Genomic DNA, 13,629 nt, shown 5'->3' with positions numbered 1-13,629 from the left:
TTTACTGGGAAAAATTTAGAAAAATAGATTACCGACAAACTACCCAATACAGCATTAACTACTAAAAAAAAAACCCTTTTTCTTCACTGCTACTAACTAGGGCTATTGCCTACACAATGAATCTACAGTGTCTAGGAGCCACTTTTTCCCTTCTTTCATTTGATATGACAGAGGCAAATTTTGAGGGCAACAGGAGAGTCGAGAGGGGAGGGACAGAGAGACTGAGAGAGAGACAGAGAGACCTGTAGCACTACTTTATCACTTGTGAGTGAAACTCCCTGCCACACACAGGGGGTTTTAATGGAGATCCTTGCACACCGTGAGGTGTGCACCCAACCAGGTGAGTCACTACCCAACCCCTAACCATTAGAACTTCTAGTGTCTTTTTGTTCTGTTTCGTTTTTCTTCTTGCCTCCAGGGTTACTGCTGGGGCTCAGTGTCAGTACTACAAATCCGTTGCTCCTGGTGGCCATTTTTTTTCCATTTTATCGGCTATGACAGAGAGAAACTGAGAGGGGAGGAAAGATAGAGAGGGACAGAGACAGAGAGACACCGGTGGACCTGCTTCACTGATTGTGAAGCGACCCTCCTCCCTGCAGGTGGGGAGTCGTGGGCTCAAACCAGGATCCTCGCGCTTGGGGTTATGTGTGCTTAACCTGATGTGTCACTGTCTGAACCCACTTCTATACAATCTTCATGTTCTCCTTTAAGACTCTGGCCCGTTTTATGACTGAACTTCCTGTTACTTAGTTCAGCCTTGGAAAGGAGACCTATGAATGTAGAGCTATCTCATGCAAGGTCCCAGAGTGCACGTCCAGTTCAGAGGTGGCGCACCTGGAAGTGGCCCTCTCAACACCTTCCCTGAGGTCGTCCAGGGTGCAGGTCCTCAGCCGGACGCCAACGTTCATGGAGCCGTCTTTGAACATCTTCCCCGTGGAAGCCATGAGATGCAGCCTGAGCTCGCCGATGCGGAGACGGTCGTTATGAAATGAGAGTTTGGGTTCCTGTGGCATAGTAGTCAAGCAAGAGAATTAGATGATCTCTCAGTGTCAAATGATCGCTCTCAGATATACCCGTTCACTCAGATGATGAAAGTTAAGAGGACGTCATGATTGTTAGAAGCATGTGCGTCAAAACACAAAGCTGGAGAAGGGAAAATGCAGGGTGTTTGGGTATATGTCTACCTAAGTAAGTTCACATGGTGGGGAGGTGGCACATATGTTACTGCACACGATAATCTAAGTTCAAGGCGCCAGTCGCTACTTGCCAGGGTGAAGCTTCAGGAGCAGTGCTCTGAGTGTCTCTTTGTCCCTCTCTTTCCCTTTCTCGTCTCTCACCCTCTATCAAAGAGAATAAAAATAAACTAAAAGTAAAAATGGCCACTGGTAAACTGTGGTGGAGTTGTATAGGTATTGAGCCCTAGTGATATAAACTCTAGTGGCAAAAAGATAATAATAATTAAAAATTCAAATGCGCATGGACGTTTAAAAAGTCTAATGCATTAAAATGTATCTGATTTACAGGTCAGTGCAAATAAAGATAATAAAAAAAAATACTCTGTTGGGGGCTGGGTGGTCACAAAGCTGGTTAAGCGCACATGGCGCAAAGGGCCAGGACCAGCGTAAAGATCCCGGTTCGAGCCCCTGGCTCCCCATCTGCAGGGGAAGGTCGCTTCGCAGGCGGTGAAGCAGGTCTGCAGGTGTCTGTCTTTCTCTTCTCCTCTCTGTCTTCCCCTCCTCTCTCCATTTCTCTCTGCCCTGTCCAACAACAACAACAACAGCTATAACAATAACTACCACCGCAACAAGGGCAACAAAATGGTAAAAATAGCGTCCAGGAACAGTGGACTCATAGTGCAAGCACCGAGCCCCAGCAATATCCCTCTGTCAACCAGTCTAGCTAACAAAGAATCAATGCAGTCAGGGTCATGTAGTGGCTCATCTGTTCGAATGCGCATGTCATAGGACCTGGGTTCAAATCCCCAGTCCCCGCATGCAGGGAGGAAGCTTCACAATTGGTGATGCAGAGTTACAGGTGTCTCTCTTTCTCTCTCCCTTTCCATCTCTCCTATCCCTCCCTCTCAACTTCTCTGCCTCTACCTTAAATAAATAAAATATTAAGAAATAAAACTAAAGCTAAGTAAACAGTACAGTCTAGGTATTAAGTATTTAGTGAGACTTTCTACAATAAAAGTATGATCAGACTATGGAGTTCCAAAGAAAGGATTAAGGCGTGGTGGGTGACCTCAGTGAACTGTGACCTTACTGGATAAAATAAATATTTTGAGAAAGCATTATAGTGAACACCGCCAGCAAGTTCTGTAACTTGTGAATGAAAACAAAATGACATAGGGTTATTTACTTATTCACACTTACGTCTGTTTACATTCCACAGAAGATTTTAAGGGCTGGCCAATAGCAACCTGACTGAACACATACATTACAGTATGCAAGGACCCAGGTTCAAATTCCAGGGGGAAAGAAGCCTCAAGGGCTTCACAACCGGTGATGCAGGTGTCTGTCTTTCTCTCCCCCCTCTGTCTTCCCCTCCTCTCTCCATTTCTCTCTGTTCTATTCAATAACAACAATAACTACAACAGTAAAACAACAAGGGCAACAAAAAGGATTAAATAAATAAATATTAAAAAAAAAGAAAGTCTCCCTTATTAAAAAAAAAAAAGATATGAAATACAAGTTCACTACTCATCGATATGGCATATGTAATCATGGTTATGGGTGCCGTCATATTACATATATCCTATGAGTGCTAGAACATAACGAGCTAATGCAATCAGCATATCCATTGGCTGGAATTATCTATGTAAAATACTATTGCTTTCCAAAATACCCACAGTAGCTAGTGGCAACAGACCTTAGATCTTCAATTCACTAATTGTTCATTGATAACTATCAATTAATTATTTAATTATAATGATTATATTGTGATCATAATTATTTTAGTAATAATAGTTATTAACAATTAATATTTATCAATAATTATTCATTATTATTGCATGCAACACTTATTCAGCAGAAACATACTGCTTATATGTTGTGACTACGTAATGCTTATATATTATTAAAGATAACCTTCTAGATCCCAGTCACTTACAAACTGTTCTCATAAAATAGACATATATATGCATATATAGGAAACTATGTAACAGAGCTGTAATAGTTACTAATTACTCACACACAGAGTTCACCCACTAAAGATACATTTAAGTGTTGCGCACACACAGAGTTCACCCACTAAAGATACATTTAAGTGTTGCGAGTTGATGCATTTAGTAAGATGAGAATCACTAAGAAGCTGGGAACACAGAGGAAGATGTAGTCTGTAAACCAGATGCAGACTCATTTTTTAATGAACAGTAACAACAAAAATGTCAAAATTCAAAAACTGGTTATCAAGAGCTAACAATTTATGTCTTCCTACAGAACTTGACTACATACCTGGTTGACATCATTATCATAAAGGATAATGGACAGAGATTCAAAGTGGAAATCAAACTGGAGACTGACATCCTGATCCTCTGAGAGCACTGAGTCTTTCACATCTTGCTCTGACAATTCAAACATAAACAGGAAAATAAATAATAATAATAATAATAATAAAAGAATCAGTAGGTATCCCAAAGAGTGAATTATTCTAAATTTATATCATACTGTCTTGATGTTGTCCATGGTATCCTTGTGTGATGCAGGGTCTCACACATGGTAGGCATATGCTCTACCCACTGAACCACCTCTTGGGCCCACTCTAGGGATTATGAGGCCAAAAAAAGAAAGAAATTTCAAAAGAAGTGTTTTGATTCTCCCTCCATTTTTAAGAAGTCACTTTATACAGCTATCAGAATGGGTCTACAATCTAGCATCAAGTCAACCCCATAATCTCTTCTGGGCCTTGAGTTTATTCTTTGGTAATTTTTAAGGGGGCGGAAATCTGTTCTTAATGGAAAAGATAAAAGTAACCCCTGCCGCTTTTTGGTTTCTGAAGGTTATTTTTTTTCTTTGAAAAACTAGAAGACTGTGGAGATAATATAATGGTTATGCAAAAGATGTTCATGCCTAAGACTCTGAAGTCCCAGGTTCAATCCCCAGCATCACTCACTCAAAAATGAATAAATAGGTGTGGTCCGGGAGGTGGCACAGTGGATAAAGCGCTCGACTCTCAAGCGTGAGGTCCTGAGTTAAAGCCCTGGCCGCACATGTACCAGAGTGATGTCTGCTTCTTTCTCTCTCTCCTCCTGTCTTTCTCATCAATAAAAAAAATAATCTTTTTAAAAAATGAATGCATGTACAAACTAGTGTATTTACTGTCGAATGTAAAACATTAATTCCCCAATAAAGAAATTAAAAGAAAAAAAAAGCACAGAGAAGACGATGAAAAAAAAAAAAGAATAAATAGGGAGTCGGGCGGTATTAAGTGCACAACAACAACAATAATAACTACAACAACAATAAAAAACAAAGGCAACAAAAGGGAAAATAAATATAAAAACATTTTTTAAAATATTTAAAAATGAATAAATAAAAACCATATATTAAAAAAGAAAAGGTAGAAGAGAGGGTCGGGAATGTGGCTCAGTGCAAGGTTTGCACGCCTGAGGTTTCTTTTTAAAAATCTTACTTACGGGGAGTCGGGCAGTAGCACAGCGGGTTAAGCGCGCTTGGCACAAAGCGCAAGGACCGGCTTATGGATCCGGGTTCGAGCCCCGGCTCCCCACCTGCAGGGGAGTCGCTTCACAGGCACTGAAGCAGGTCTGCAGGTGTCTGTCTTTCTCTCCCCCTCTCTGTCTTCCCCTCCTCTCTCCATTTCTCTCTGTCCTATCTAACAACGACAACATCAATAACAACAATATTAACTACAACAATAAGACAATAAGGACAACAAAAAGGAATAAACAAATAAATATTAAAAAAGAATGAAATATATTTAAAAAATCTTACTTATGCACTATGGATGGCTTTCTCATATTAATCATTAGGAAAATAAATATCAAACTGAAGGACAGGAATTAAAGCCTGAATTAATATTATTATTCAGTATATCCATGCAGTAACCTTTAATTTCTTTACTTATTTCTGCTGTGCACTACTCTAAACGTGCTACAAAAAAAAGTGTCTGGGGAGTATTTTTTTTTAAAGGTTTTTATTTTTTTTTTTATTTTTTTTTAAGACTTTTTTTAAAATTTTCTTATATTTATTTTATTTATTTATTCCCTTTTGTTGCCCTTGTTGTTTTATTGTTGTAGTTATTATTGTTGTTGTCGTTGTTGGATAGGACAGAGAGAAATGGAGAGAGGAGGGGAAGACAGAGAGGAGGAGAGAAAGATAGACACCTTCAGACCTGCTTCACCGCCTGTGAAGCGACTCCCCTGCAGGTGGGGAGCCGGGGTTTGAACCGGGATCCTTATGCCGGTCCTTGTGCTTTGCGCCACCTGCGCTTAACCCACTGCACTACAGCCCGACTCCCTGGGGAGTATTTTTGAAAATGACTTATAAGCATTTTCATTTCTGCTCTCACTTTTGGTAGCAAACCAATATGTATATTTTTTATGGTGGGAATTTGGTTTACAAACATTAAAAATAAATAAATGGAGTCAACCTATTTGGCAAAACAAACAAACAAAACTCTGTTCTTACAAACTACTGGAAAGGCAAAACAGCACATAACTTTAACCACATAAAGGCTTCTCCAAATTGGAAAATACCCGTCTTCTTCTTTCATTTTTACTTCAGTGCCTGTGTGGCTTTCACCTGAGCTCACAGCTTTGCCCCAAGTAGTCACACAGACAGGACCAGAGACTCAAACTGGGCCCCCGCTGAACATGAGGTCATGAGTCACACACGTCGACTCCGACAGACAGACAGCTTGCTCTTCTTAACACAGCTCTTAGGCAACCCTCTCAGCAGCCTGCTGCCCTGGCTTCTGTCTCCATGGTAGCATGGACCCAACCTGGGAAGAAGGTGCTGGTCTTTGCCAAGCTTATGCAGGACTCCTGACAATGTGCCTCAACCAGAAATAGGATTTTGCAGACTGCTCTAGTCATTTGTTTGTGTGATCCCAAAACACACCGCATCAGACGGATGGTAAGAGAAACAGCTGTGCTGGTAAAATCACACATCTGGCAAACTGACCAGTTAGTTGCCTTTCAGAACTGCGAGCTGGAGACATTACAATTCTAAAGCCACGGAGGCCTGAAGAGATTCAGTATAAAGGTCGCAAGCATGCTGTTTTACGTCAGGCATGGAAGCATACCTATTCATAAGTAGTAAGATACGGTATTCAGCAGTCTGGGCAGCAGAGCACACAGTACTAAGTGCAAGGACCTGCAGAAGGATCTGGATTTGAGCCTCTGGCTCCCCACCTGCAGTGGGGACACTTCACAAGTAGTGAAGCAGGTCTGCAGTTGTCTCTTTCTCCTCCTCCCTCTCTCAATTTCTCTCTGTCCTATTCAATAATTAAAAAAAAAATAAAAGGCCACCAGAAGTGGTGACAGTGAGCCCCAGCAATGACCCTGAATATACACACGCACATATACCTGTTATTCACATCAGAGGCTGAATAGTGCAAAAAGGGGAGAAATTATGTCTTATTTGACTGCTTAAAAAATCAAGAAGGAAGGTTTCTTATATTTCGGGAAAAAAAAATAACTCTTTTCAGGGTCGGGTGGTAGTGCTGCGGGTTAAGATTACATGGCACGAAGTGCAAGGACCGGCAAAAAGATGTCGGTTTGAGCCCCCGGCTCCCCACCTGCTGGGGGGTTGCTTCACAGGCGGTAAAGCAGATCTGCAGGTGTCTACCTTTCTCTGTCCCTCTCTATCTCTCCATTTCTCTCTGTCCTATCCAATAACAACAATATCAATAACAACAATAATAATAACCACAACAACAAGGGCAACAAAAAGTGTGGGGGGGGAAGCCTCCAGGATTATTGGATTCATGGTGTAGGCACCGAGCCCCAGCAATAACCCTGGAGGCAAATAAAATAAAACAAAATAAAATAAAATAAATAAAATAAAAATTTAACTTTTCAAAATGACTTAATTAGGGTCTGTGCTTCAAACAAACATAATCTGAAAACTCCCAGCATGGATCTGACTATATATCTGATAAAGCCAGATAGGTAGCTATTTCTATGCCAGGGCGCCTGAGTTACTTCAGTCCTCTGAGTGTGACCTCAAGGTCCTCCTTGTTTTGGTGACCTTACTATGCTCTGTGACTATCTTTTTTTTTATCATTTTATTGGGGACTTAATGGTTTCCATATAGCTCTTGACACGTGGGTACAATTCACATCTCAGTATAATCGGTGTCTGCAAAAGGCTCTATTTTTTTCCCCCACAGGCTATATCACCTCATTGCCTCCTGAATCTGACAAATTCAATTTTCACCAGAAAACAAAGGAGGGGGGGAGGAGCATTGTTTCTGCAAGAAGAGGTAACCCCTCCCCTTGGAGCAGAGAGCAAGCAAGCATCCAGCCCTGGCAGTTTCAAAAGGCAGTCCCTACCTTCCCTGGTGGTCTAGTGGTTAGGATTCTGTGCTCTCAAAGGGCAGTCCCAGGCCCAGCCCTGTCATACTGTGATAGGCAGCTAACAAAACACTAACTGCAAATAACACAGTAGGCCTGCTTCTTCTCCATCATCAATGCAAACTTCTCCATGGATGTCTACCTTTGAGGTGGTCAGATCTGTTGGAAGCATCTTTCCTCACTCTCACCACCTCCTGGGTCGGCTGTGTAGGGCTTGGCTGTGAAGATGCTTCTCCAAGGTTTTCCAGCAAAATTTTCATCAAGACTCTCAAGTCATCTTCGCTGAGAGCCACCTGGAAGCCAATGGTAGGTTATTGTAAATGTGAAGATATAAGCACGGAATGACATGGCTGTTTCTCAGTGTATAGTTTCTTAGCATTCACTAATGGTTGGTCCACATAAAAAGAGAGAGAAGAGAGTGGAGATCATCAACAAAAAAGAGAGGTGTCTCATTGTGTATAATATAGAGAGAGAGAGAATGGAGGGGAGACAGAGAGGGAGAGAGACAGAGAGACACCTGCAGCCCAGCTTCACTGCTAGCAAAGCTTTCTTCTACAGGTGGGGGCCAGGGGCTAGAACCTGGGTTCTTGCCTATTGTAACATGTGTGCTCAACCCGGTGCATCACCACCTGGCCCTCCTCTCCTCTATCTCCCCTCCCCTCTTAATTTCTCTCTGTCCTGTCAAACAAATAGAAAAAATGGCCACCAGGAGTGGTGGATTATCGTGCAGGCTCTGAGCCCCAGCAAGAACCCTAGTGGGAAGAAAAGCAAAGGAAGGAAGGAAGGAAGGAAGGAAGGAAGGAAGGAAGGAAGGAAGGAAGGAAGGAGAAAAGAGAGGGAAGGGAAGGGAAGGGGAAGGGAGGGGAGGGGAGGGGAGGGGAGGGGAGGGAAAGAAAAGGGAAAAGAAAAGAAAAGAAAAGAAAAGAAAAGAAAAGAAAAGAAAAGAAAAGAAAAGAAAAGAAAAGAAAAGAAAAGAAAGGACAATCCTCATATGTCTTCAACCTGTACTTACTTGCATGGGTTTCAACTTCCCTTTAATCTCCATCCCTGGGATCTGCACATACCAAGCTGCCGCTAAATTTCTCTGGATGGACAAAAGCATGTTGACAGGTTCTAAAATTTCAATGTCAGGTTGTGGCAAGCTGGCCTGCAAAATTGTTCTGAAAGAGAAACAGAGGTGTATTTCACACTCTGAAAACTGGCATTGGACAATGGGACTGTCACACTGCGCAACCGTTCCCGCAGGACATTCTCCCAATAAACAAAGATCAGGTTTCTCTTCACGGATCAAGCTGAAATGGAACATGCCGACTTTCTCTGCAGAGCGGCCTTAGCAAAACCCTTGCAATGGCAATTCAAAGACAGGATTTCATCAAGTATGCATACTGTGTTACTTATTGCCATTCACAGAAACTAAAGTTAGCAGTGGTTACAATGCCTACAAACTAGCGTGACATCACACTCCAGCTGGAGGACACAGTGACGGTCTGTCTACCGAGCCCTTAGTTTTACATCACTAGTACTTCTCCAAAGAAAAAGAGAAACATGCATGGGCCCGGGCGGCGGCATACCCAGTTCAGCGCCTTGCACAAGGACCTGTGCAAGGATCCAGGTTCGAGCCCCCGGCTCCCCACCTGCAGCAGGCACGCTTCACAAGCAGTGAAGCAGGTCTGCAGGTATCTACTATCTTTCTCTCCCCCTATCTTCCACTCTTCTCTCAATTTCTCTGTCCTATTCAATAAAATGGAAAAAAAAAAAAAAAACCTCCAGGAGGAGTGGATTCATAATGCTGGCCCTGAGCCCCAGCATAACCCTGGAGGCAGAGAGAGAAATATCCATGAAGCCTAAAAGTCAAGCAAGCATACTGAATTCTAGCTTGCCTGCCAATAACCATTTGTACAAAAAAGTAAGTATTCTCATCAGTCAGCAAAACCAACATGATCTTATTTGGACTTAATTGTCCTCAAGATAGTTCACATCGAATTCCTGAGTGAGAAAAGGCTTAGAAGTGAGGTATCTCTCTTCCCTGATCCAGCTTTCTAGTTCTTTTTCCAACTAAAACACCATCTCCCCAGACAATACCTTGGGTCCACCTGCATGTTAGCTGTCAGACTCAGGCAAAAACTAGTCAAGTCATAGACCCCTTGTAATATACCTAAAATAGATTTATGAGCTTTTTCCAAAATGTAGACTCCCAAATCTTCATCTGCAATATTCTTGCCTTTAGGTTCATGATTAGCCAACAATTTGTTCTGCTTTATATCTTAATTCTTTTTCAGCCACCAGGTTTCAGATGCTACCATGATGTGAACCTGACTTCCCAGGGCAGACAATCTCACCAATATGTCCTGGAACCTCCCCTCTCCAGAACTCTACCCACTAGGGAAATACAGAAACACACTGGAGGTATGGATTGACCTGCCAACACCCATGTTCAGCGGAGAAGTAAATACAGAAGACAGAACTTCCACTTTCTGCACACCATAATGATCCTGGGTCCATATTACCAGATGGATAAAGAATAGAGAAGCTTCCAATGGAGGAGAAGGGATACGGAACTCTGGTGGTGAGAACTGTGTGTCATTGTACCCCTCTTATCTTACGGTCTTGTCTGTTGTTATTAAATCAATTTTAAAAAAGATAGTAAAAAGAAAAAAAAAATCCCAATGGTCAAGAAATGTGGAATGACAGTCACAAATCACTAGAGTAATTGACCTCCGGCAAAGATTCGATTAGAATTCTATTTCTGGGCTAAACAACAGCTTAAAAAGCATGCGTCTTGCCATTTGCAAGCTGAGGCTCAATCCCTGGCCTCACATGCGAGGGGTTATAACAGCCCTGGAGCTCTTTCACTGTCTAGAGGGAAAACGTCCCGCGTAACAGTGAAACTGTATATGCAGCCAGACACCCAATGAAAACAAGGAGGGGTGGGAGTTGGTGTATCCCATGAAGTGCATGTTTACCCTGCATGAGGACCTGGGTTCAAGTTCCCTGCTTCTCCATATGCATGGGGGGATGCTTCACAAGTGGTGAAGCAGTGCTGCAGGTATCTCTCTCTCTCTTCCTCCCTCTGTATCTCTCCCTCCTCTCTCAATTTCTCACTGTCCTATCTAATAAAATAGAAAAAAAAAACTAGCCACTGGGAGTTGTGGATTCATAGTGCCAGCACGGAGCCTCAGTAATAACTTTGGTGGGGGGAATAAAAAAAGACACCAAAAAATTTCCATTTCTGTGTATAATGAAAGGATAGCATCAGACTTTTAGTGAAGTAAATGTATTATCTGCATGTGCTGATCACCAGTGATACATGTCAAAAGTATATATGGTTATCTACATTTTCCAATATGATATGCAAGCAGAGTGAAAGAGGAGGAGGAGGAGAAAGAGGAGAAGGAAGAGGAGGAAGAGGAAGAGAAAAAGGAGGAGGAGGAGAAGGAGGGAAAGGAGGAGGAGAAGGAGGAGAAAGAGGAGGAGGAAACTTCTATTTCTAGTAAGAAATACCCAATAATGTCACAGCCTTGTTATACTTATACCTGGACAGCTTCAACTGTGTCAGCTGAATACTCATTTTGTCCATGACTGGGGGGAGAGGACAGTGTTCCATGGGAATTAAGCTGAACTGGTTTTCGACTCTGATCAAACCCAAGTCTGCTATGATGGCATTTGGTGACACTGAGGACTGCGGGATGATGATGACAGGTGCTTTCAGATGGATGTCAGTCAGGAGGCGGAAGCTCTTCTGAGCCAGGTCTTTCATGCTGGACGCGGCCCTCTCGGCAGCCTGTGTGGTGGCTGCGCTCAAGGCCTCTTTGGCAGTCTGGAAATTGTTGAGGAAGTTCTGTTGGAAGAGAATGCGGTCTAGAGAGTCATCCAAGACTGGATTTATCTTAAATCGTGTTTTACATTTATATATTGGGCAAAGACAGAGAGAAATCAAGAGGGAAGGGCAAGACCAAAGGCTGAGAGGAAGAGAGACTCCTGCAGCCCTGCTTCACCACTCGTGAAGCTTCCCTTTTGTAGGTGGGTAGTAGGGACTTGAACCTGGGTCCCTCTGCATGGTAACATGCCACTACCCAGCCCCTGGGATGTATCTTTAAAAGTCACGTTTTTAAAAAGCATTTACTCTGAAGAGAAAAACTAAGTCAAAGACAAAGAAATAGATGGTATTCAGGGTTATGTAGATAGAGAAATTAAAGTTCAGAAAGAGACTCTGAGGATTCGACTTCCAGAGGCGGAGCTACGAGCAACAGATCGCTTTCTCTCCTCTCCTCTCCTCTCCTCTCCTCTCCTCTCCTCTCCTCTCCTCTCCTCTCCTCTCCCAGATCAACTAGGAATACCAAAGGAGACCACCTGGACCGAAACAAGACAGGACTAGAATGACCACAGGAACCCAGTAAATCACCGGTGAGTACAAACACGCGTGGCTGGTGACAGAGAGGAGAGAGGAGCCTAAGATTAAGTGACTGCTAACAGTTCAGCAGTTTATCTGTTGAGACACCACCTCCAGCCTGCTCCACCAACAAGGGGACAGCTGAAGGGAGGAGAGGACTCCCCGGAGACTCACAAAGTGCAACTCTGAGTCTCCATTGCTACTACCCTCAGAATCTGGAGCAGCAACAGGGAGGGACACCAGGGGACAGAGATCTAACCGGGAAACTCAGGAGAAGACCTATACCTCCGTGGCATAGCTGAGGGGCTGTGAAAGTCTCTTTGCATAACCACTGGATTATCTCTGCCACACCCTGCTTTATCTCTTGGTCAGGAGTCAGTGATTAAGCTAAGAAGCCTATTGATAGTTTAAAAGCCCTCAGGCTCCCCTAGCCTACAGGGAAGAAAAAAAAAAGAGGCTTTTACACCACTGAGCTCCAACTCAGGGATTGAAAAAAAAAACTGTTAACTTCCACCACAGTAAACCCTTTAATTAAATTACTTAGACACAAGTCAATCCAGGCAATAGTAATCAATAATTTGAAAAGTACTGATAAAGGGAACTCATACATAATATATAAAATTGTTAAAACAACAAGAAAAAATATTGGAGACTCGAACCAGGACAAGAGTCCAGCTAAAAGTCCTCCACAGGGTGAAGCACAAAACAACGAGTTCAACATCCAAACATTAGCTAAAGAAATAATAACAGGAGTGAGTAAAGAATTTGAAAAAAATTGTAATCAGAAATACAGGAACAACAAATGAGAATATGGAAGAAAATACTAATTATCTCATGGTTATTAGAGAGCTGAAAGCTGAAATCGCTGAGCTAAGAATGCAACTAGCTGCACAAGCTAAAACAGTATCAGAGCAGGGCAACAAAATAGATGAACTCCAGAAAACAGTATAGGGCAGAGAGAATAGAATCTATGAGGCTGAAGACGGAATTAGCAAGATTGAGGATGAATTAGTGACAACTAAAAAAGAAGTAAGAGATCTCAAAAAAAGATTAAGAGATGCTGAAAACAACAACAGAGTCCTATGGGATGACTTCAAAGAAACAATATACACATTATTGGCATACCAGAGGAAGAAAGAGAAGGAGAGGAAGAATGCATTTTCCAGGCCATAGTAGATGAAAACTTCCCTAGTCTAGACAACATCAAAGACATAAAAATTCAAAAATCCCAGAGGGTCCCAAACAGAATTAACCCAGACCTAAAGACACCAAGACATATCATACTTAGAATGGAAAGGAATAAGAATAAAGAAAGGATCCTGAAGGCTGCAAGAGAAAAACAAAGAGTCACCTACAAAGGAAAACCCCTAAGATTAGCAGCAGACTTCTCCATACAAACACTACAGGCAAGAAGAGAATGGCAAGATATCTATTGAGTGCTCAATGAGAAAGGCTTTCAGCCAAGAATACTATATCCTGCTAGACTGTCATTCAGACTAGATGGAGGCATCAAAACCTTCTCAGACAAGCAACAGTTGAAGGAATCAACCATCACCAAGCCTGCCCTGAAAGAAGTTCTGAAAGGTCTCCTATAAACAATCAGACCACCACAAATAGGACATATATCAAAACACTCTAAAATTCTACAAGAATGGCGTTAAAATATCTTCAATCTTTGATATCAATAAATGTCAATGGCCTGA

General features: G+C 42.3%; 1 protein-coding gene across 1 annotated transcript in view; it reads right to left on the bottom strand.

Annotated features, from left to right (window-relative positions):
- Positions 1-13,629, bottom strand: part of VPS13C (vacuolar protein sorting 13 homolog C) — a 222,088-nt gene that overhangs the window by 87,217 nt on the left and 121,242 nt on the right. The window contains exons 46-50 of the mRNA XM_060174401.1: positions 11,070-11,374; positions 8,549-8,696; positions 7,679-7,829; positions 3,456-3,565; positions 835-1,004 (exon numbers count right to left, since the gene is read on the bottom strand). Coding sequence (XP_060030384.1) covers positions 835-1,004; positions 3,456-3,565; positions 7,679-7,829; positions 8,549-8,696; positions 11,070-11,374 — 884 coding nt within the window. The remainder of the gene's footprint in view (positions 1-834; positions 1,005-3,455; positions 3,566-7,678; positions 7,830-8,548; positions 8,697-11,069; positions 11,375-13,629) is intronic.

Source organism: Erinaceus europaeus, chromosome 16, assembly GCF_950295315.1.
Source record: "Erinaceus europaeus chromosome 16, mEriEur2.1, whole genome shotgun sequence".
In the NCBI taxonomy this organism is placed as follows: domain Eukaryota; kingdom Metazoa; phylum Chordata; class Mammalia; order Eulipotyphla; family Erinaceidae; genus Erinaceus; species Erinaceus europaeus.
The sequence above is the reverse complement of the archived record's forward strand: the minus strand, read 5'-3'. Positions and strand labels throughout refer to the sequence as shown.